The sequence below is a fragment of the Furipterus horrens genome, unplaced genomic scaffold, assembly GCF_987537825.1.
Source record: "Furipterus horrens unplaced genomic scaffold, mFurHor1.1.pri manual_scaffold_4, whole genome shotgun sequence".
Lineage (NCBI taxonomy): Eukaryota > Metazoa > Chordata > Mammalia > Chiroptera > Furipteridae > Furipterus > Furipterus horrens.
This window is the reverse complement of record NW_028327174.1, coordinates 189,822,918-189,848,300: the sequence shown is the minus strand read 5'-3', so window position 1 is coordinate 189,848,300 and position 25,383 is coordinate 189,822,918. Positions and strand designations below refer to the sequence as shown.

The 25,383-nt window shown below is 43.6% G+C and overlaps 1 protein-coding gene across 3 annotated transcripts in view; it reads left to right on the top strand.

Moving 5' to 3' along the window:
* ASTN2 (astrotactin 2) overlaps nt 1-25,383 on the top strand; it is an 839,367-nt gene that overhangs the window by 649,978 nt on the left and 164,006 nt on the right. For all 3 annotated transcript variants that reach the window (XM_090274637.1, XM_090274635.1, XM_090274634.1), the window contains one exon: nt 16,485-16,750. In XM_090274637.1, coding sequence (XP_090130763.1) covers nt 16,485-16,750 — 266 coding nt within the window. The remainder of the gene's footprint in view (nt 1-16,484; nt 16,751-25,383) is intronic.

Here is a 25,383-nt window from a genome sequence, read left to right as displayed (position 1 = left end):
AGTGTTGAACATAAATAATTAAAATATTTGTAACAACTCTAATGTGATAGAAATATATGTGAATTTGATTGTGTCAAAGTCACAGGAAGTGCTGCACTACTATAGTTCATTACCTCCATTTATAATTTAAGGAAATGCTAAATTGCATTTAGAGGATACTGAAAGTAAAGATGTATTTTTCCCTAAACAAGTTCAAAGACCCTTGAATTCTATCCATGGGCTCAGGAGTACCAGCTGAAGTAGACAGGTAGTGCCATGTCCTTCCTATGACATCATAGCCAAAGCACAAATGTCTGGTTTACTACTCTTAGTTATCTTAAGGTTATGCTGCTGTAAGTCTGATCCATTGATTAGAAATATTCTCATTAGCCTTTTTCTTAATGATTTTAGGATTCATTGATTATATCTGTCTAGAGCTTTTGTGTTAGATTACAAAATAGTAATTTTCTAATTCTATCATTCTTCCTGCCTTTACAACCTGCAATATTTCCATGAATAGAAGTGTGGTTACCCTGAAATCCAGTTCATATGATGAAAGATTGACTAATACTTGAGTCCTTTATTAATTTTCAGAATACCAAGCTCATTTCCTAGCCATCTCCAATGGTGACAAATAAGCTTTGTTTGTTTGTTTTTCAGTTTTGGTTTGAAGAACATTATGAATTACAGGAAATTTATTTATTTACTCTATTTCAATAATCAGTTACAGTCATTATTCACTTTGATGTTCCATTTGTTCAATGTTAGGCCAGTGTGAGCCCCTCTGAACTGGCTTCTATGTCCTTTCGAAATGACCACATTCATCTTTGGCTGCTGCCTTGCTTTATGGCACAGCAAGACATCCCAGGCTCGGCTTGTGCCATACCTATTCCAGACGTGGGGTAAAGAAGTTTTCCAAGAATCTTTAGCTCCTTTCAGTGGGAAATAATATTTAAAAACAAGAGTCTGGGCATTCAGGATATTTATTACTTTTAGATTGCCTTTACTTCTAGGCCTTTTCAGTGGACAGAGCTATAAAATGTTTATTTTTTTTAAGAGAAAAATGAATTGTAAGTTTATGTGATTTCTGTTTGAAATAGCAATGTGCAGAATATGTCTTCTTTGACTTGATACCTAGATTAGTTACCTTTTATACTGATAATCTTAGTTTCTGACAGTAACATAATGGCTTGCTTGCTATAGCCCACAATATACACATAATAGTTTCAAAATAAACAATACTAATACTAGAACTAGCAATAAGTCCATTTCATGTAGTCTAAGATTTATTTTCAGATTATTTTTACTTTGGAATATTTCTCACTACGCATGTAAAATCAAAAGATAGCATTTTACAGTCACTCAAAATAATTATTTTCTCTGTATGGTTACATAGCTAGATTTTTGTTTCAGTTTGCATCTAATTTGTAGACATTGTTTTGTATTTCTTTTGTGATTTAAGAAATATATATAATAACTTTTTGTAGTTATGAAGCTAAAATTTATAAAACAAGATACACTCAAAAAACTCTGACTTCTATCCTTGTTCCCTTGACCCTGTTTTCTTGCTCTCTTTGTGAGTAATCATTTGTATTTGTTTTGGTTGATTGTTTCAGTGTTTTTTAGTGAAAAATTATATCTGTCTATCTGTATAATCTATATAGATACATGTTATATAACATGTAATATCGTTCGTTCGGCAGCCGTCCGTCTCGAGAGACGATGGTGTAGCTTCTTAAGAGTCTATCTGCACCGCCGAGAATGGCTGTGCAGTCCGACTCGGGAGTGACACGGTATCTGTCTCCTCCCGTGTTGAATCGACATCTTGCAATGACGCTGGAGTGTCCTCTCCAGTGAAGCTAAAGCTACAGAGCCTGGGCAGGGTGATATGGAGGGTCTGCTGTTGCCCATGCAGCAGAACCCCCCTCTCTTCGCAGCTGAAGGGTCCAAGGGAAAGACGGAGTCAATACAGCTTGGGTTCAGGTGCGCCGCAGGAGTTGCCGGTGTTGACTACAACGTCGAACCGCCTTAGGGACTCTGGCTCCGGATTTTCTGTCGGGGTTTACTCCCTTAGCCTTTCCCCTGAAGAGGTATACCGCAAGGCAGCGGAGGTTTTTTGGAGTCAGAGTTTTCCTTCTCTGATGTGCCCTGACTGGAAGATTGAACCAGCGACACTTAGCTCGCAGTCCGACGCTCAATCCACTGAGCCAAACCAGCCAGGGACAACATGTAATATATGTCATATATATTAATATAATATATAGTTATATTATTCTTACACAAAAGGAAGTACTGTGAACACTTCTGTACTTTGATTTTCCCATTTAATAAAACACATTTGTGATTACTCATATCCTATGTAAAGATTATGCTAATTCCTTTTTAACTACATTGACTCCACTGTGTGGATGCACCATTGTTCTTTCACTAATTCCCTATTGATTATTCATAGATTCTGATTTAAGGATTTTATTTCTAGTCACTGTGAGAAACGCTAACAATAAAAACACCCGGGACACAGGACTTCAGCAGTAGCTGAGGGAGTTGTTTATTCACACACAGGTCTGCAGAGCTGGATGCACAGCCATATCAGGGACACATGTGTGCCAAAGCAGACAAAGCCAACCGGTTTTATACTAGCATGAGTAGTGATCACCACCACCACCACCACCCCCCACCGCCTTTCTTTTCCCCTGTTTCTCCATTTGCTGGATACTCCGGATTTACAATCTAAGGCGATAACTAAAATAACTGAGGGTAGTAATTAACTAAGGGTGATCTGGCTATAGGTCTGTCTCCAGCTCTCCCTTGAAGTTTTCCTAATTTGTTTGCTGGGCTGCCTAGCTACATTTTTCACATTTTCCTGTGTTTGGTGATGAATATCTTTCCCCTTGGATCTCAGAGGCATCTGTGCTGAGCAGCGGAATGTGCCTTCCTGACTTGTAGATGTGCTAATAATGTTGACTCTGGCTCGGAGACCCCCTAATTCAAGGTTACATTTGTCCTTTGCTGCTAATTATTTCCTACTGGTTTGAGAGTCACCAGTTTCTGTGTCCCTTACATCACTATAATGGGCAGAAGTAACAGAAATTCAATTTCCAGAATTTTCCACTGCTGAGATCTGAATCTCCAGTACAATAGCAGATTGCAGACAATTTAAGATAGTCGAAAAGTGCTTACAAGTAAGACAGGTCAAGGTAGAAGTTCAGTTCTCCTTGGCCCCTGATTTCACTTCAGTGAGTTTCCATTTCCTCGTCTTTAAAAAGCAATAATGAAACCTACCTCTCCTTGTTGTTAGAATTAATACAGGCCACATGAGACTTTGTATGCAAAGCAAGTAGCAGAGCATCTGGCTTGGAATATGTGCATATATCATAGTTATTATTAATATCAATTTTACTGATTTCCTCAGCGATGAGACAGGGAATCCCTGATGGGTCTTCGTCCTTTATTTTTATCTTATTTTAATTTGAGTTTTTTTGATGGGGAGCTCATTCATCCCTCTCGCTGACCCCAGTGGCACAGCTACAAGGAAGAGGGAAGCTACTGGGAGAAGTAAGATATTCACCTTGAAAAATATTGCCTGCCAGCATATTTAAAGATGATCTTTTATCCTGGGTGTTGTTTAGATTTTGGTGAAAATAGTTACAAATGTGGCAGCGAGACTGAGGTCCCCTTGCAGTCCCCCTGGATAGTGATCAGAGGGTGGCCAGGTTTTTTCTAGTGGCTCTTCACACCAAAGCCTCCAAGTGACCCCACCCCAGGTTCACGCCCTCCTCTGCGTTTGAGCCCAGGAGCCTGGCAACATCCCACTGGCCCCAGGGCATCCTGATAATACCTAATTGACCTGCTATACTGCCAAGTGGAACCCTGGCTGGTTTGGCTCAGTGGATTGAGCGTCGGCCTGCGAGCTAAGTGTCGCTGGTTCGATCTTCCAGTAAGGGCACATCAGAGAAGGAAAACTCTGACTCCAGAAAACCTCCGCTGCCTTGCGGCATACCTCTTCAGGGGAAAGGCTAAGGGAGTAAACCCCGACAGAAAATCCGGAGCCGGAGTCCCTAAGGTGGTTTGACGTTGTAGTCAACACCAGCAACTCCTGCGGCGCACCTGAAGCCAAGCTGTATTGACTCCATCTTTCCCTTGGACCCTTCAGCTGCGAAGAGAGGGGGGGGTCTGCTGCATGGGCAACAGCAGACCCTCCATATCACCCTGCCCAGGCTCTGTAGCTTCAGCTTCACTGGAGAGGACACTCCAGCGTCATCGCAAGATGTCGATTCAACACGGGAGGAGACAGATACCGTGTCACTCCCGAGTCGGACTGCACAGCCATTCTCGGCGGTGCAGATAGACTCTTAAGAAGCTACACCATCGTCTCTCGAGAGGACGGCTGCTGACGGACTGCCAAGTGGCCCAGTTCAAACAGGATGCTCTGTGCATTTCCATGTAAAGTCCATCATTAGCAACTCAAGAGGCTGTTTCCTAACCCACACCCTGGAATCACTCCTTGGGGCACTTCCTCCTTGATCCCCTAGCCTAGGAAGCTGCTGGAAGGAGGGGGAAGGAATTGAGCATGAACTAATCTTGGGATCCTTCCTTAAGGGGATAAGTTTTGAGCAGTTTTTAAGAAAGGAGGAAAGGGGTCTCAGGGAGTAGAATGCGAGCTTCCAATGAATGAAGCTTCTGTGCTGCACTGGACAGAAAAGGGGCTTTGGAGTAAGACCCTGAATGCCTGGTAGCGTTTGGCTGCAGCCTGTCACCTCTCTGAACCTTGGCTTCCTCAGTTGCAAAATAAGGTTATAGAAATGGTAGTATTCCTGGTTCAAATCACAGTTATGAGGATTCAGTGAGATCCCTAAAGTCTTGTGCTTGGCAAAGAAGAGCAGAAGCTCAGCGGATGTGGGTTTCCTTTTTACACTCCTTTTTTCATGGACTCGCCCCTCCATATCTTAAAAATAAAACTAGGTTGTTGTGATAATACTCGTAACAGTAAGAACTGAAATTCCTTGGGTGGAACAGGCATACGTTAATTTAAATTCTAACAGCACCTTTGTATGTTTGGTGATGCTATCCTTATTTTATACCTGGAAGAGCAGAGGCTCTGAGAGAGAGAGGAAGTCTTTCAAGCTTGTCCGTGGTCCCAGGGCAGAACCTCAGCTGGCCGGTAGTCAGCGTTCGTACGAATTAGGAAATGGTGCTCTGTCACTCGGATTCAATCCTGTGGGCACAAGCTTGGCTGGTGGGGCTGCCTGAGGCTGGATTCAGCTCTCACTCATCCTCCTGCCTTGTCAAGGGTATGCAGTACACAGCCTGCTCAGCTGTACCCAGAGACCCCAGGTGCATGCACAGAAATTCAAACCCAGATCTGTCTCACAATCAGACCTCTTCCTTTCCTTGACTACCTGGGAGTTCATCTCTTCCTAGTACCTTCAGGATCCTGCTCCACCAATGATCTCTCCTCTCTGCCTTATCTCCAGCCCCTTCCCTCTCCTTCTCTTCTGGCTTCTCCTTCCTAGCTGATGTGCTCAATCCAGTCTGTACTCTTGCGTACCACTAGGACTGGAATAAACCGTTGTACGTTATTTCACTACCATCATCATCCCCCTCCAGTGCCTAGCTCCAGCCTGGCCCTGAATCGGCCTTTCTAAGCAAATGCTTGTTCAGAATTCTTGCACTTCCCACTAGACTTCCTTTCGTCAGCGCTCAGCCTTTACTGTCTTCCCTGCTGTCCTCTGCACACACAGCAAGTTGCTTTGCAGACAGTAATCATTTTTGGGGTGTAGAACACATTTTTCCCAAGAGCAATCCTCTGAAGCAGGCACTAGAGGGCAGCAGGAGATCACACATGGTCTTCTTTTAAGCCTCCCATTAAGGGCTATAACCCACCTTTTCTCTACAGGCAAGAGGAAATGCTAAGCTCCAATGCTGACTGAACAGCAAGAGGGATTAAAAAAAAAAAGAAAAAGTGGGAAAGGGGGCTCCACTGAGTTGGGCTGCTCTGGGATTCTTCACTGTGTCTCTTACTTTCTTTAGGACAAATAATACAGCAGAGCCATGTGGGCATTTATACATATGTGTATATACATGTAATTATTATTTGCAAACAAAGATATCAGCCATTAGCCACTACTGGGCTACTTGATCAGTGTCCGGGAGTCCCTGTCCCACAAAAGGTATGACCATCCTCCGAGACTGAACCACTTCCTCAGAGAACGAACTGCTTTCACTTGAAACAGGTATTTTCTGGTTAAGCATTCTCCACGTCATGATTAGCCTCAGATCCTTCCTCTGTAAAAGGAGGCAGCAGTCTGTACTCTGTAGGGTGATAGGAAGGACCATATGAGATCATAGGTGTAAGTCAGCTAGGGCTGCATCCCACATATGATGCCCAGAGCAGTTCAATGAGGAATTAGTGGCCCCATTTTACAAATGACGAAACCAAGGTTGGGTGACTTGCCCAGGATCTCAAATCAGATCATCTAACCCAATAGCTTTAGATTTAAGCATCCAATTTTACCCTTGTCTACCATGGTCTGCTATGTAGAAAGCAGGCATTTAAGGAGAAATTCCTGAGCATGTAGTTAAAGCACCAGCAAGTTCCAAGGGAATATTTACAGTTTCAGATGTGTGCAAGAACTGAATAATACTGAGGTGATGGCCAAGGGCTGAACCAAAAGACCTCTTATGACACTCTTAACAACCTAGAATTTGTAAATAAATTGCTGATTGGGTTCTGTTTCTTATTCATTCTTCAAATATTCCAAGATTTAAAGGTACTAACATTGTGGACATTTTACAGATGAGAACACAGCACATTAAGGAGGTTACACAACATGTCCAAGGTGGCCCAGCTGGAAATAAAGGAGTTGAAATTCAAACTCAAGCAAGTCACTGTACTATCGTGCCCCTCTGTGATTAGCTTTATTACTTGTGTATTTATGGAAGAAGCTATGAAGTAGGTTAGATTAGGAGATCAGTTGTTGTAGAAATGTGGCAGTTTTATAGACCTGTCTTCTTTTTAGTCTCCACTATAGTTTCCCCTTCCATTCCTTAAATATGCACACCTCATGCACACTCAGACTTATACACCTTATCAGAAGCCTCTCAAGACTGCCCCATAGTTCCTGGGATGAGAGTTCATCCATCCACCTAGTCGGTTGGTTGATTTTAGTATGGCCACCCAGTAGGGGGCAGGCTTGAGTACCTCAGAGAAGGTATCTAAATAGGATAAAGTGCATAACTCTGGGTCTGGATCTCATGCTTAGGATGAAAAATGCAGTTTCTGGATGAGAAGCCATGTAGGTGTAACAGAGCTGTGCCATAATGAGTTCTGCATCATTAGAAATACCCAAAAGAAGTTGGAGAATGATTTAGTGGTGAATGACACATTAGATGGAATTTCTGACCAGGTGACCTTTAAAATGCCTTTTACTCATGAGATCCTTTAGCGCATGGAAAAGGGTGGGGAGCCTGGGGGTATTGGAGGGGGCAGCAGGAGTAGGCAAGGTCTACGTGTTTGCAAAAGAGCTGGAGAGAGAATTAGTGCTGCACAGTAGGAGCAGTAGAACCAGGTACAAAATACTAGACTAGTTATTAGCTGTGTGGCTTTGGACAAATTACCTTACTTCTCTGAGCTACCGTTTGTACATCAATAAAGTAAGGTTAGACCATCTGCTTTTGGGGCTGTAGTGATATATTGAAGTAAAGGGTTTGAAGTCTGATAAGTGTTACATGAATGAAAGGCATTAAAGAAAAAAGGGGTCAGATTATACATTTATCTATTCAATTATTCAGATATGACTGGAAAACTGTCTACTACATCAGAGAGTGAACTCTGCACTGGGGATGCAAATGCTCATTAAAACCAGCATGGTCCTCACTCTTATGGAGCTCACAGTTTATTTGGGGAGACAGATATTAATTAAAATTAGAAGTATGATAAGTCCTATAATGATGATGATGATGGTATAAATGGTTCAGTTAATAATATAAATGGAGAATAATCAAAATATAGTTTGTGAATATATAATGTTCAAAAGTTCAGACATACCTCAGAGATATTGCAGGTTTAGTTCCAGACCACTGCAATAAAGTGAATATTTCAATAAATGTTTTCATTTTTTCAGTGAATATAAAAGTTATGTTCACACTATATTCTATTAAGTGTGCAATAGCATTATGTCTAAATAAATGATTTATATGCCTTAATTTAAAAATAATTTATTACTAAAAAAAAGAATGATGACCATCATCTGAGCTTTCAGTGAGTTACCGTCTTTTTGCTGGTGGAGGGTCTTACCTTCAGTTTGGGAAAAGCACACTATCTGAAGAGTGCAATACAGTGAGATTCAGTAAAGTGAGGTTTGCCTGTGCATGTGCAAGTCCCCACAACTCCCTGTAATGCATTCAGCGGGACAGTATCCTTTGGCTCCTAGATGAAAGTTTTAGCAGGGTACATCTAAAATATTATCACTCCTATGGAACGGACAGTGCTAGACACATTTTAAAGTTGTTAACACAGGTTCAAATCAGGAATTAGGATGTCCAGTCCAAGTTTTTAAGCAAAGTCCTAAATCTGACTAATCAAATCTCCTTTCCCTCCCCAGCGGGGGCCTTGAGGTGGAATAAGATTGGTCTCTGTTCTGTGCCTCTACCTTGTGCTTCGTTGTCTTCTCCCTGCAAGGTCAAAGGAGGAGAGAGAGGTGTCAAGGATTAGGAAGGTCCCCTTTGCCCTGGTACCCCTGTACCTGGCTCTGTGTTTTCTGGTCCTGACAGATTTTTAAAGCTAGCCCTTATTTTGGGGGGTCTTTTTAGTGATCCCCATTGCCAAGGGCTTCTCCCATTACCTGTACAGTGATTTCTCTTTGGCTGGCTGCTGTGATCCCCCTCTAGCTTCTGTTTCTCTGGCTGCCCACTCCTTGGAGATCCTCACTGGGGGGAACCTCCCAACCTGTTAGAATTCTTCTTGGGGAGCACTCAAAACAGCTCCAGGGCAGCTCTTTCTTCTATGGGCCACACATCTGGTCTGGGGAAAACACACAATCATTTTTCACATTGTCAACCTCTGGATTTGGGGCCAATCCCTGTGAAGCCCCTCCTGTTCTGTGGCCTCAGCCCGCTTAGAGCTTTGGCAGGGAGTGTAAGACCCTAGCCCACTATCTTCCCAGTTGCCAAGGACACGTAGCAAGTTCTCCAAGAGGCGCTCTTGAGGCCCCTTGTCACAAAATTTGGGATTAGAAGGTAGCACATTCTACATGTCCCACCTGGGGTGTTGGGAACTCTAACCATCAGGTAATAATAATAGCTCTCTGCAAAGCAAATCTTCCCCAAATCCACCCTGTCTACTCTCTGACCTTGTTTTATTTCCTTGTTCTGGCTGGGGTTTCTGGAGTTATGAAACAAGTTAGGATTCCTCTCCTTTGTAAATTCTGCATCTAGGGGCTTGGCTTTGGGATTTCACTTCTATTCTCTCCTGGTGTCACAATAGAAATTTTAATGTTAACATCCTGTTGCAGTAACAGTAATAATAATTATAACAACCGCGGTAGGAGCAATAATAACAGCTAAACTGCTTGAGTGCTTACCCTTTGCCAGGCACCTTATTTAATCCTCACAGTACCTCGTTCAGGTCGGTCCTTTTAGTCATAATTGGCACACTCACGGTGCTGACCTTTGACCGCTGGGCTGAGACGTTCGGACTGCACAGCACACAGGTGCAGGCCCTGTCTGTAGCATTTCAGCTGGCTCCTTTCCCGTTGTTACGGACATTTGTGTGGGTCCTCGAGTCAGGCCTGAGAGCCATTGCCGCCCTCCACCCGGAGTCGGTAACTCCGCCTAAGAAATGATCCCATTTCGGCAATTCCTGGGAGGTCATTGCTGTAATCGAGGCCATTCTTCGTGATATAAAAGTTTCAGCCTCTTTCTCCCACCCTGAATGTTTCTAATTTGAGCCCCTCTGGTCCCTGTGGAGCCTTTAAATGCTTCAAGTGCAAGCCTACTGCCAAGCACGCCTGCCTGACTCGGAAGGCAGTGCCCCGAGCTGCTGTGGAATATTGAACAAACATTCGCACGACGTTGGCTCTCCCAGAAGCCCTCAGTCTGAGGCCTTTGTTTTGTTTTCTGGATGAGGGCAAGTGGTGCCATCACCTCCTGCCGAAAAGCCCTGGCCTTCCTCCCAACAAGGAGTTGTCACTTCAACTGAGGCTTTTTTTTTTTTTTTTTTTTTTTTTTTTTGGTGGCAACAAAATAATACCCAGCAGGAATTTGGGAGGAGAAAAAAGAGAGTTCAGTTGGCAGGTTCTCAAATGAATGGGCTGTAGTGTCATTGGAACTGAATTCGGCTGGAAACCAGACATGATCCTATTTTGGAAGCATTGTTCAGAGGGATGGGAAATGTGAGCAGAGGATAAGTCTCTTCAGAAGTGCTCTTTATTCTTGCCTGTTAAAGACAGCCTGTTTTAACCAAGCCCTCCCATCCCCTCGATGGCAAGACCTGTGTGAAAACCTAGAGGGAGTCAAAACAACTGGCAAATTGATCAGCTATTCCACTGTTAACTTTCCTATCGAGAGAGCTAATTTTGCTTTGGGATGAGGTCACTGGATTAGGAGCCATCAATTAATTACCAGTATTGAAATTCACAAATCTTGACTCTTTAGACTCACCAGTGCTTTGATAAGAGCACAATGATCAGGGTATGTCAATATATTATGTATTCCACTAATATTTATTGGAAATATTATTGAAAGCCTGCTGTGTGCCTGGTACTGCGTAACGTGAATATGAAACCAGCAAGGTTAATGTTGTTTTTGTCCTCACGGAACTTTCAATCTGGGGACATTGACAGGTGCTATAAGGATCTGAAACCCTAATATGGTGGCAAGGGGGTGAAGTTTAGGGAAGGCTCTGCTGAGGAATTGGCACTCTAACCAAGATCTGAAGGATGAGTGGGAGTTAGCCAGGAAAAGCCAGGAGCCAGGGGTGGAATGGGGGAAAGCATTCTGTGCAGAGAAGGGCATTTGCCGAGTCTGAGAAAGAAAGGCACAGGATATATGCAAGGAATTTAAAGTCCAGTGGAGCTCAAAGTAAGAGTATTAGGAAGATCAGCACAAGAGATCTGCCTGGAGAGGCAGACAGGTCGCCTAGATCCCACATTATCTATATGTCATCTTAAGGCGTTTGGTCTTTATCCTAAGAGCAGTGACTTGCCATGGAGGAGTTTCAAGCAGAAGGAGAATATAGGCTTCACCTTTTAAAAAGATGACTTTAGCCACAGAGTGATATTGAATCAGAAGCAATTAGCTTTAGCAATTTTAAAGCCTACCAAAGAATAATTAATGGAATGGCTAACGATCTTCCCTGTTGCAACTTTCATCTAGATCATAACTTAGGCATGACACAATCTTTATGAAAAGAATCCTTGTTAATAAGTGTGCATGGGACTTAGAAATAAATTCTTTTTTCTGTTTAGGTACTGGGTTCCTTATTTGTTCACTAATGGAACTGGACTAGCCAATACCTAAGTTCCCTCCTTTTGCAAAACTAGCCCTTAAGTTTGGCTGTGAATTCTGTACTGCTACTTCAGTGCAGTTTTCAACCCAGACTCTGGGCTTTTAACTCCACTTGTTGAACCTGATAGATTGAAAAAGCTAACGATTTATTAGACAAAAGCAGACCAGCAAAGATTTGCAGCTTATTTTGTCGTTAAATGGGCAGTTATGTCTTTAGCCCAATGGCTATAAATGTTTGTTTGATCCAAGGGATTTCTTACTCCCAGGACCACATTGCATTCCTTCTCAATTAAATTATGTGCATATGGCAAGTGCTACAAGGAGCTGCCCATCTGCGTTTTAAAATAAGAGATGAAAACAGTGGTTGATGTGGTGAATGGATTATCAGACAGACTAGAGTCATGTGCTGCAAGAATCACCAACTCATGGTTCCAATCAAAATGGAGGTGTAGGTAGACATACTTCACCTCCTTGCACAACCATAGAAAGAATTACAACCAGATCTCAAAAACAAATAACAACCAGAACCATCAGAAAATCAAGCTGTATGGAAGTCTGACAACCAAGGATTTAATGAAACCACATTCATCCAGATGGGTAGGAGGGGCAGAGTTGTGGAGAGGGGGTGGAGAGGCGGTGGCGCTTGGACAAGCAGTGGCAGTGGTGGTAGAAGAGACAGTCCCACATTCATGTGTGATGGATAAAAACTGGGAGAGAGAACCTGGGAGTGAGTAGTCCAAGCCCCAGGCCATACCACACAGCTAGAGGTAATGGGGGCTTATCTTACAGCACCAGGAAGATAAACCCCCATTACCGCTGGCTGTAAACACAAGTGGGGGTTGGGGCAGTGGAAGAAACTGCTAGATTTTCACCACTTAAAGGGCCCACATGGTCTTAAAACGTATGCAGACCCCAGGGCAACAACTGGAAGGGCACCAATCACATAGAGAAGTAGGTGAAGTGACTGTAAATGGGGCAAGAGCTGCGCCAATTGCCAGAAGCCAGGCAGTGACATTGTCACCACAAAGTGGTGAAGCAGGTGGCCCCACCCTGGCAAGTACCTAAGGCTCTGCCCCACACAATTACAGGCGCCTTTGCTACATAGGCCATGCAACTAAGGCAGGGAGTAAAGCAGCTCTCCCTAATACACGGAAACAAGCACAGGGAAGGGAGGCTTCCGAATTGAGGAGACAAAGAAATATGGCCCAAATGAAAGAACAGAAAAAAAAAAAAAAAAAAAAAAAAACCCAGAAAAAGAACTAAGCGAAATGGAAATAACCAACCTATCAGATGCAGAGCTCAAAACACTGGTGGATAAGGATGCTCAGAGAACTCATGGAGTATGGCAAAAAAGTAAAGGAAGAAGTGAAGGTTGTACAAAGTGAAATAAAGAAAAAATATACAGGGAACCAGCAGTGAAGGGAAAGAAGCCAGGATTCAGATCAACAATATGGAACAAAAGGAAGACATAAACATTCAACCAGAACAAAAAGAAGAAAGAAGAATGCAAAAACAAACAAATAAAAAATGAGGAGAGGCTTAGGAACCTCTGGGACAACATTAAATGTACCAACACAGGGGTGCCAGAATGAGAAGAGGAAGAGCAAGAAATTGAAAACTTGTTTGAAAAATCATGATAGAAAACTTCCCTGATTTGGCAAAGGAAATAGACATTCAAGTCCAGGAAGCACAGAGTCCCAAACAATCTAGACCCAAAGAGGATCACATCAAGACACATCATAATTAAAATGCCAAAAATTAAAGATAAGAGAGAATCTTAAAAGCAGCAAGAGAAAAGAAGTTATCTACAAAGGAGTTCCCATAAGACTATCAGCAGATTTCTCAAAAGAAACTTTGCAGGCAAGGAGGGACTGGAAAAAAGTATTCAAAGAGATTAATAGCAAGAACATACAACCAAGATTACTCTATCCAGCAAAGCTATCATTTAGAATGGAAGGGCAAATAAAGTGCTTCCCAGACAAGGTAAAGCTGAAGGAGTTCATCATCACCAAGCCATTATTACATGAAATGTTAGAGGGACTTATTTTTTAAAAAGAAGAAGGTCAAAACTATGATCAGTAAAATGATAACAAATTCACAACTATCAACAACTGAATCTAAAGTTCAAAAGCAAAAACAAACTAAGCAAACAACCAGAACAGAAATAGAATCATAGATATGGAGATTATTTGGAGGGTTATTATCTTAGAGGGGGCAGGGGGAGAAATGGGGAAATGGTGCAGGGATTAAGAAGGATAACTGGTAGGAACAAAATAGACAGGGGAATGTTAAGAATAGTATAGGAAAGGGAGAAGCCAAAGAACTTACATGTATGACCCATGGACATGAACTAAGAGGGTTAATTGCTGTAGGGAAGAGGGTACCTGGTGGAAGGGGGCAAAAGGGAGAAAATTTGGACAACTGTAACAGCATAATCAATAAAACATAATTCTAAAAAAAGAATCACTCACTGTGTGACCTTGGGAAGTCATTTTCCTCTTTGGGACACAATTTTCTCTTGTTTAAAGTGGGAGGGTTGTACTAGATTAGTGTTTTTTCAAAGGTGTGCTTTTTCAATAGTTTTTTAAAGATGTCTTATAGAGAAAAGATGTCCCATTTTATTTATTCTCCATGGAGATGCACAATCTAAGTGTATTGATGGTCTAATTGATTCCAAAGTTTTTACTTTAACGAATTGATTGTTAAAGTAAAAACTTTAACGTGACCCTCTGTCTGAGATTCAGTTTTCCCATCTGTAACCTAAGGCTAGAGCAGAATCCTCCAAACTTTCTCTGCAACAGATCAGATAGTAAATATTTTAGGCTTTTGTAGCCATACACAATAGAAAGAATGAGGGTGGCTATGTTCCAATAAAACTTTATTTACAACAACAAGCAAAAGGCTGGATTTGACCCATGGGCCATAGTTTACTGACCTCTGGGTCAGAGTGTGTGCTAACTACTTCATAATGACCTTACAGCTTTAATATGTCCTCCCTCCCCATCTCTCTGAATGGTTATTGGCTCCCAAGTTCGAAGTCACCATTCTCTAAAACTGTCCCTCCAGCCAGCACTTCCAAAAGTCTTCGTCTTCTCCTTTCAGTGCATCTGCATATGAGACTGTCTCTATCTCCCCAGCTGCAGAGCTGCCTTTTTCACAGCTTTGTTTTGTTTATCTTAGTAACTACCCATCTTTAATCCCTCTGAAGGATTGGCTAGCTGGAATATGTCTTGTCTTCCTCCCCCAGAGCCTTTGATCTGATGTTCATAAGTATTTGCTGACAGCCAGACAGAAAAGGTGGAGCCCAGATCCCAGGCCTGAGGGCCCAGAGAGTAATGAATGAAGGCCGCATTTATTTGTCTTTCTAATTGGCAAGCCCATTTCCAGTTCAGCTGCCTGTCACTGCAAGCCCAGAGCAAGAATAGGAGACCACCCTTCTTTTTCTGCCAGACCTCGGTGCCCAGGGCCGACTGGTTCCGCGGGGGCAGGAGCTTGCCTTGACGTTACCAGGCTGGAAGAAGCTCCCATCTACAGTCAGCTCTGCCTCTTAGCGCGGGGCTTCCTCTTTTTTGCCACTCAGACTATGCATTGTACAACTTTGAAGATACCATTCACAGAGTCTATAACGTAAAGAGAACCCTCTGAATTGTACAAATCACTTTGCTTCTTCAAGCTTTTTGACATAGCCCCTGAGCCCTCTCTTCTTATGAGATCTTATGTAGAAGGCCAGTCTATACAACTGAGAGAAGTAGAACTGCTCTGTTGGAAGTTGAGACGTGCGTTTAGAGTTTTTCTGCCTGCTTGGTTTTCCTCTTGCCCTCGTCAAGTAGCTGCCAAGATGCTCCCTGGGATTCCTAGAATTCCTCGGAAGAATTTTGGAGCCTTTAGACTTGAACATGAAGGTCTTTCTAGCCATTCAGAGTTCTGTACTCTTCTCTCTCTTATTAAGTCTCAAAGACATTCTTAGCACCATGCTAGACACTGAAGACAAGGTGGGGACAGGATTGGAGAACATGGCCCCTGATCTCTTAAAACCTGATTATAGGGGTGGAGAGGTCAGCAGAAAATGGGATGAGACAATAAGCTTAACAAGATAAGGTCTTATAAGTGGAAATACTTACTCAGAGAAGAAGGACTAGAGCAAGGAGAGACTTCCTGAAGAAGGTCACACTGGGATGGAGCATGGATGGATGATAAAGATTTGGAGGGACGGAGGGGAAAAGTAGGACAGGCTGAGCAAAAGCACAGAAATGGGGAGGCACTGGCTGTACGGATCGAGAGAGACCACGCAGAATGGAGCATGTGGGAATCAGATCTGAGGGTGCACGTGAAAAATAAGGCAGGGAAGGCGTTTGAACAGCGGAACAGATGAGCAGAGAAGGAAAGGGGAAGTGATGTCTTTTCCGGACAGGTCCACCTTCTATCACGTTTACGGCTCACGACTCTTTCGGTGGGTAGGATCAATCCCACTTTACAGAATTAACTACTTCAGGCTCTTGGAGATTAAGAGATGTTTTCCAAGGTCGCACTGCTAATATCAAGTAGAATTGAGATTTAAACTGAAATTTACTTCATTCCATGGCTTGTGTTTCCGCTATTATGTGGGACTTCATGGAAAATATAGGACTGGAGATGGTTCATAACAGAAAGGTAGAAATTCTGTAAATTGACAATAGACAGGAAGGATTTCTGGTTGGGAAAAATATTCTTGAGTATGAACAGCTTGCAAGGTCCTTGGAGAACCCTCTAGTCCACCATCTTTAAATATGGAGAGAGTGAGACCCAAAGAGAGGAAGGGGTTCATTTAATGTAAATGGTAGAACGGGACTTCATTCTGACCTCTGAGCCATCAGTCCAGTGCTCTTAATAAAGCATCATGAACAAACCACTCTGTCCTTTTTTCCTTTCCATTTGATACCAGCTCCTCAGGACATCGGACTCTTTATAGGTTGAAGAGTCCGAGCTTTTGAACAATACTGAATGTATCTCTCCCTCCCCAGAGACCACGGAGTTGGGCAGCAAGAAGGAGCTCAAGTCCATGCCCTTCATCACCTACCTCTCAGGTCTGCTGACAGCCCAGATGCTGTCGGATGACCAGCTCATCTCAGGTGTGGAGATCCGCTGTGAGGAGAAAGGCCGCTGTCCATCTACCTGTCACCTTTGCCGCCGACCCGGCAAGGAGCAGCTGAGCCCGACACCGGTGCTGCTGGAAATCAACCGTGTGGTCCCACTTTACACCCTCATCCAAGACAATGGCACCAAAGAGGTGAGCCCCCTGACACAGCCGCTAAGTCAGACCTCAGTACCAACTCTCCTACCCTCTGCCCCATGGGCCCTTGGTCTGTTGGGACTGTCATCATCATTATTATCATCATCATCATCACTAGCATTTATCGATGCCTTACCATGTTTTAAGTGCGTAAGTAGCTTGATAACACAAGCTACTATGACCGACGAACCCTCAAATCTCAAGGGCTTAATACAATAGAGTTTATTTCTTGTTTGTGCAGAATTCCAAATAGATTTTTTTTTTCTTTCTTTCTTTTTTTTTTTTTTTCTGATGAATAGCTTTCCTCTGAGAAGTAGTTCAGGTATCCAGCCTGTTCCGTCTTGTGCTGCATCAACCTGCTGTTTCCACACTTGAAGTGGAAAAAGAACGCACATGGGGCATTGTATCTGAGCAGTTCAAATGGGCCAAGGCTGAAAGTGGCAAATATCATTTCAGCTCCCATTCCATTGGCTGGAGCTCAGCTCTTGGGCACACCTGTCTCTAGTGAGAGACGCAGATGTGTCCTGTCTGTGCATCTAGGAGAAGAAGGTGTGAGTCTGGTGAAAAACTGGTGGTGTCTCCCTCGGTACTACACTTGGATTATCTTATTTAATTCACCCTTCAAAGCTATTTTTTTCTTATAAATATTGGATAGATTCATATGAAATAGCAGACACCTGGCCGACCATCTTTTATTTGTAAAAATGGCAAGTCCATATGGTTCATTTTAATGTCGTACCTGCTTTACAAGTGGGGAAACCTCAAAGATGTTTAGTGATTTGCTGTAAGTTGGTTTGTTCCAGAGAAAACAGGCTTAATTGTAAAATTATTTCTCCTCTTTTTGCTCTTTCTGCATCTTTCACTTTGAATGGCAGCATGTCAGGGCTTGAGAGGACCATAGGCATAATTTGCTTTACTGGTTTGCAAACTTGTGTTCGTGACACACTTTTTCCAAGGGCAGCTTTCAGGAACCGCAATCCATAAAACCAGGAACAGTGATGCCACTCCTTCAGTGAGGAAGAGGAAGGTGGCTAAAGCATCTACTTGGTCCCCCTCTTCTCTCTGCAGAAACTCCTTGACAGCTCTGGACATCCAAAGGACACACTTTGGCAGACCACTAACAACATCCAGTAGGATGCTATGAAAATTGTGTCCAGAGGGTGTAAGGTATCAGGTAGGGCTTTACAGAGGACTACGAGGTGATGAGAACAAGAATGAGGGGCAATATTAAGTAGACAACCTGAGGCAGAAAAGAACATGGTCCATACAAAGACAGAAGGAAATCCCCCATGACCATGACTAAAATATGGAAGGAAAGCAGAGATGAGGCCAACGGGGTAAGAGGGAGCCTGGTCATTTAGGCTATTGGAAGCTAGACCATGGAGTTTGGACCTACTAGAAGGCCTTGAGATGCTATAGATACCTGATCAACAGGAGGCTCAGAGGATTAGATTTGTGGTGGAAAGAGCCCTTTGGAAACAATCCTGATGACCATCAATAGGATGAAGTTAAGATATGGGATATGCATACAGTGGAATACTGTACAACAGCCAAGATGAATGAACTATAGTGACAATATGAGATGAATGAACATAATATTAAATGAAAATCAAGTTTCCAAGATACATTTTAAATAGCATGATACCCTTTCTACTATTTTAAGTTAAAAAAGATATATACACATTCCTAATACACTACCTTTTAGTAATAAATGCAGATATAATAAGGCATTTAAAAATGGAATCAAGGAAATGATGACCATAGAATTCAGGATGATGGTAAACTTGAGTCAGGGGGGGCAGGCTGATGTTGTGAGGGAGTGCTTGTTACATTTAAGTAGTTAAGTCCCTGGCTAGTGTTCTGGGTGGTGGATTTATGGTAGTGTTTTTGAATATTAAAACTAGCTAATGCCCTGGCTGGTGTGGCTTAGTGGATTGAGCGCCAGCCTGCAGACCAAGAGGTCATCAGTTCAATTCCTGGTCATGGCACATGCCTGGGTTGTGGGCCAAGTCCCTCGTTGGGGGCATGTGAGAAACAGCCACACATTGATGTGCCTCTTCCTCTCTTTCTCCTTCCCTTCCCCATCTCTAAAAATAAATTTATATATATATATATAAACTAGCTAGATAACTAACACTATCTGGATGCTACATAAAACATAACCATGCATGATGCAACAATGACCTTGACCCATGAACCAAGCATTGTAAATAATCTTATTCTGTGCATCAGAGGTCCCCAAAATGACACCAACAGAAAAGCCAAATATGCATATACGAGATCTGTCCAGAAAAAGTCCAGCCATTGTTAATATAACAAGAATGGTTTGCATGGAAACGATGTAACCTGGCAGCCAAGGAGAGTGGACTGAAATGCGCATGTGTGAACAATGATGACTTCACTGTACTAGGCAGTGGGGGTGGTAGTTGCCATTGAGTGAGCATGTGTACTATGTGGCTGTCACATTCAAAATAAGCAAGTAGAGCAACAAACCTGCATCAAATTTTGCATTAAGCTTGAACATTTCACTGTGGAAACTATTCATATGATTCAGAAGGCCGCAGCCCTGGGCAACCGGTGATTGGCAGCTTCATCACAACTATGTGCCCACTCATGCATAACGTCTCGTGCAGAGTTTTTTGGTGAAACATTGAATCACCCAGCTGACTCAGCAACCCTGCAGCCCAGATTTGGTGCTCTGTGACTTCTGGCTTTTCCCAAAACTAAAATCACTTTTGAAAGGGAAGAGATTTTAAACTGCTGATAAGATTCAGGAAAATACAATGGGGCAGCTGATGGCAATTTGGAGAACTGTGTGAGGTCCCAAGGTGCCTACTTGAAGGGAACTGAGGCATCATTGTCCTATGTACAATGTTCCTTGTATTTTGTATCTTTTTCAATTAATGTCTCTATTTTTCATATTACATGGCTCAGTGCCTTCTGGAAAGACCTCATGTCTCTGTGTGGCTTCAGAGTGAGAGTCCATTGTGGAAATGTAAGAGTGGAAGCAGGGAGACCCATGGAGGCTGCTGCCGAGGTTGGTCTAACTGGTATTGTGTCTGAGGTTGAAAAAAGCAGCACCTTGGTAGCTGTGCAGGGCTGAGCTCTCCCTAATCAGCTGCCAAGGTGGGTGAGGCGCCTACCAGTCCCATGTATTGCTTGCTCCAATGACTGCCATTCTGGGCCACGCTCTCCTCATCTGTCATGTGGCACAACACTAGCTCAGTCCCTGGAATTTTGTGATATGTTCTTGGCACGTGTGTGGAGGCAGAGCAGTGGTGTAGTTCCTTTCTTTTCTGCTTAGGAGTCCAATTACCCTCTGTCTGAATTCAGTGCCAGCTTCCCTTAGCATCATTACAATACTCAACTCTGGAGATTCAGCGAGGTCTTCCCGGGGTCCATTCACCATGTGTTGTCCGACTGGGTGTGGAAAGTGGCCACTAGATGTCACTGTTACCCTTATAGGAGATTGGAGCCCTTGGAGCACTAGGCATTGACTCGTTAATTCATGAAGTCTTTTTGAGCATCTACTGTAGGCAAGTACTGGGTCACACACCCAGAGAAGTGAAGAGTATGACAAGTTGTCTGTATCTTCATGGAGTTCACAGAATTGTGGAGGAGACATATTAATGAAACAATCACACAAATAAGTAAAGACAGACTGTGCTCAGTACTACGAGAAGGCCAGTGCCGGGGTTTGAAAGTGTGTCACATGGGGCTTTGTGGGGTCAGGGAAGACTTCCCTGAGGAAGTGACATTGCAGGTGAGTCTTTGGGGCCAGGTGCATGAAATGAATGTGGCAGCCTGGGTTTGGGAGACGGGGAGAAGTCTGAGCTCCTGCAAAGGCCTGAAGAAGGAGCAGACACGGCCCATTTCTCTGAGAAATGAGTGACAAGGGCTGAGACCAAGGGACAGACCCACAGGCAATGCTGAGCAGAGGGGCAGGACCAGACCCGGCAAGCCGAGCAGCTGTGGTGGCGAGGAGTTTGTCCCTGGAGGGTGGGGAGCGTGGAGGAGTTAAGGCAGACGGGCCCAGGTGCTGCTTCCGAGCTCCACGTCTGCTCCACTTAGTCGTCCCTGCACAGAAATGGCAGAGCTGGTTGGCTGGAGCTGGCTTCCCCGGGTCTCCCCTTTTCTGGCCCGCATCCTCAAACCCCAAGGCTGCCATGAAACTTTAAACAGGCCTGCCTTGGGGTTTGAGAAGGGGAGCATGCCCCAGGGAGCCAGGCTGCGGTGGGCGCGGGGGCAGCGGGGGCAGGGACAGCCTCGTGGCAGGTCTGGAGGTGGCCCTGAAGGAGGGTGATATGGCCGCTGAGGGAGGCTGGTGTGATGAGAGGGTGGCCACTTCCGCTGCCTCCATCACTTGTTTCCTTATCTCTTCCTAAGACCCCTTCTCCCCTTCCCCCTGCTTTCTCCATCTCTCCGTCTCCGCCTTTCTCTGCAGCTGGAGGCAGAGGCCATACGCATAAAACACACACCAAAAAAAAAAGGCCTGAACTCTGATGCTGAGTCATAATGAGGCTAGGACAAGTCCTTTTTCTTTCTGAGCCTTTCTTTTCCCACCTGGAAAAAAAAAAAAACAAAAAACAAAAACAGATAGGATGAGTGAGTTTCTTCCTGAGCTCCTTGCAAGAGACTTTGTCTAAGCGGAATCAGATAGTGTAGGCTCTGCATTCCACCCTGGTTGGGTTGGAATCCTGCCTTCATCCCCTCTTCACTCTGTAAAGCTAAATGGCCTCCCCGAACCTCAGGTTCCACATCTGTAAAACATGGTTTCATGATCCCTCCTTCATGGGGATCGCATGAGATACGGAATGTTTAGTGCCTGGCTCATAGCATGGCAGGAGAAAACTTTTTTTTAATAATGATAAAAAATATTGTTGGTCTAAACCGGCCCCCTCCTTTAGTTAGGCTTCCGTTGGCACCTTCTTTTCTAAGTAATATTTGATAACTCTGCAGGTGCCCCAAGTGCTAGGGACAGGACGTTTAGAGTGGGATCTGTATTTTGTATGGGAGAAGTCGTTGGTTAACCCGAAAGGGCGGATCACAAATGGAGGGAATTGAGGAGCATTTTCTTACTTTATAAACATTTCTGGAACTTATACTCTGTAGGTGAGGAGTTAAACCTGAGTTAGAACAATTTTCTTCTCCTGTAGACCTTCCAAGGCAGGATGGAACCACTCTTCTATGTGAGAACTAACTCCTTGAGTCATTGGAGGTGCTAAGTCAGACCCTGAGTCCCATTTTATGACACGGTCAGGACTATCAGAAAAGGGTTATGCTTTGCCTGAGGTTTGTGGGGCAGTTCTGGTCCCTGATTCTGGACCAGGGCCAGGGTGTGCTGTGGACAGCCTCGGGGCCACTGGGCCTCAGGACCGCTGGGCAGTAGCTCCTTTGGTGGTTGAGGTATCCCTGGGCCTATTTCTGTGAATGCATAGGAAAGGATGATGCCTTCTGTCCCAGCTGGAAGAGAAGCCATCATTATACTTCACGTTGTGGTTTTGAACAAGCGAAGCAGGAAAAAATGTCTTTATGATGGAGAATTTGATTAATATGTAAACCCCACCACCACCACCTCTTAAATGACCCATGCATAGCCCAAAGCCACAGAGCTTGGCTGAGCATAACTAGTGCTTAACATACAAGACTTTGTGTGGCTGTTAGTTTAGCCTTTGGGTGAAGAAGAAGAGATTCCAAGTGGGGGAGACAGAGCAGTATCCTGCTGAAGAACCCGGCAGAACTGGATTTGAATTCCATCTCTGCCACCGATGGACGGGGTGACCTTACTTTTGCTCATGTGTAAAAAGGAGGCATTATGGCATCTATCCCTATCTGTTTTTGGGTTAAGTGTTTTCTATGGAAGAACTAGGGAACTGGAACATGTGGCATCTGAGACACCTGGGACACCTAGGCTCCATCCTTGATTTGTATATGACATTGGACATGAATGCTTCTGCTGTTTTGGTTTCTGTTTAGTTATGATAAGTACTGGTTACCGTTACCCACATTCCCCTCTGGCCTTGTGATAGGAGCAGATCTAGCTTCTACCCTGAAAATAAGGAAAATACGGAAGAGGCATCCCAGGACCTGCAACTTATTTTTCATCCAGAGACATTACCAGTTTGACTCCTTAGGTTAAAGTTGGGAAGAGAAAGATAGGTGTCTCTTGTACTCTATCCCAGTGTCATGGCATTTATGAGTAGAGAGGGATATTAAAATTGTACCCTGTTTATTTTCCAGATCAGCCTCTTTATTCTACAAACAGTAAAACCGAGACCTAGAGATGAAGAATGACTTGTCCAGGTCACACAGCCAAGTCTGAATTCAAAGCGGTCAGGCATGGCTTCCGGCCTTGGAAATGTCATCGGTCTGAGACTCAGTTTGCTCATCAGCGAAGTGGGTGGTGCTAACGTCCCCACGGGACTCTCATGTAGAGAAAGTTAGGTGCCCGTTCACTCTTGTTCTGAAGACTGTACGATACTCCATAGATCTGAACGAATCTTTTCAAGTGCTCAGGTCTCTGACTTCTGATAATGTGAGGTTTTTGTTTTTGTTTTGTTTTTCCCTTTCATTCTGCCCAAGGGAGAGTCATGTGTAATTTTGGTCTTGTTGTGGTTGTCTAACCTTCCAGCAGATCCTCCCTCTCTGCCAGAAAGACTTGTTTTCTCTATTTACACTTCTTGGCTCAAACTGAGGAGAGAATTCCAAGTGACTCCTCTTTGAAAAGAAGTTAACAGCCAAGATTGTGCCCCTCCCCACCCCCGCACACCATTATTATGACCACTGCCACTGTCATTATCCAACCACCCTCAGCATCACCGCCATCACCTTGCATTGGGTGCTTAGTGTGTGTGGGATCCTGTGCTAGGATATGGGCTACAGAGAGGAGTAAGACATAGATTGTGCCTTCAAGGAGCCCATGGTCGGGTGGATCAGGCAGAAGAGCCACATAAGTAACTATAATTACTTGCATATGCTACATTAATGCATGACTTATTTTCAGTAATACAATAGACATTCCAACAGCACTAGAGAAGAGGGAGAAAAACTCTGAAAGGGAGAATCTGGACTAGATTCTTGGAGCAGGGAAGCTGGATGTGGACAGATAGCGGAATAGCTTGAGGCAAGCCTGCTGCTAATAATGATAATACTATCGATTAGATATACATTATCTGCCAAAAACTGTGCCAAGGGCTTTACTGCTTTATCTCATTTAATCATTTGGCAACTTAAGAGGAAAGTACTATTATTATCCCTATGTAGTAGATGAGGAGACCGAGGCTCAGAGAAGCTGGGACCCAGGTCTGTAAAATTCCAAAGCTAGTCTAGGCCAGAGTGGGAAAATGAGCCTTCCACCTGCTTTTACCAATAAAATGTATGCAGCCCAGCCACACTCATCTCTTTGTCTACTGCCCGTGGCTGCTTTCCTGCAACAATGGCAGAATCGAGCTGTACTCCCAGAAGACAGTGTGATGTGCAAAGCCAAAAATGTCTACTGACTAAGTGATTTACTAAAAATGTTGGACAAACTGTGGCCTAGACCAAGGTATATTAGAAAAGAAGGGGAAAGGAAATTATGTCAAATACTATGTGCCAAACATATAGAAGACTAAAACCCAATAATTATTTTTTTAAAACTTTTATTATTAAATATATTAGGTTAACATTGGTTAATAACATATAAATTTCAGGTAACAACTTTACAGGAAAACATCTGTATATGTTATTGTGTTCTTACCACCTGAAGTCCTTACATTTGACCTCCTTTACTTATGCCTCTTTGCCTTCCCTCCACAATCCTTCTCCACTGGTAAACATGCTGTTGTCTGCATGTATGAGTTTGTTTATGTTGTTTGTTGATTTTTGCTTTGTATCCCACTATGTGTGAAATGATGCAAAAACCCAACTATTACTGGCTACCGGTTATACCCCTGGCATTTTAAAGATCTTCCTGCATATTGATAAGTGCCCTCCCACTCTGTCCTGCCACAGCACATTTGAAATATGCACTGTTATGCCCATTTCACCAATTAAGAAGCCAAAACTTGAGGCTTTACAGAAATAAAGAATTTATCTGAGATCACACAGCCAGTGACTTGTGGGGTCAGAATTCAAACCCAGATGTCTATGTCTTGTGATAGGTCTGAAAGATTTGGGAGAGATAGAACTAGAGAAGCGATATGCAGAAAGCTGAACTGTGGGCGAGTGTAAATGCTGTGCTGAAGGATTTGGGTGCCGTGTAAACTACAAGGAACACTTCAAGATTTGGGGTCAAGGGAAAGTCATGACTAAGTGTGAGTTTTAGACTAAAATAACTACAGCAACAGTTGAAGGGTGAATTACAGGGACCAGGGCTGCTTTATGGCAAAGGTTATTCATTTGGGCTCTTCAGACCCCTGGTTTTAAAGGACCTTTGGATCTCTATCCCCAGAAAGTTTTTATAGAATTATATATTATTGTAATTATTTTGGGGGGGGGGGATAAATGGCATCAGCACATTTTCTAAATGTTCTTGACCCACATGTCATAGAACAGTAAAATAAGAAGGCCAGTTTAGTTGCCGGTGTCCGGGCAGAAGTGAAACCGGAAAAGCCAACATTCATGCTGCCCGTCACCTGCCAGACCCAATA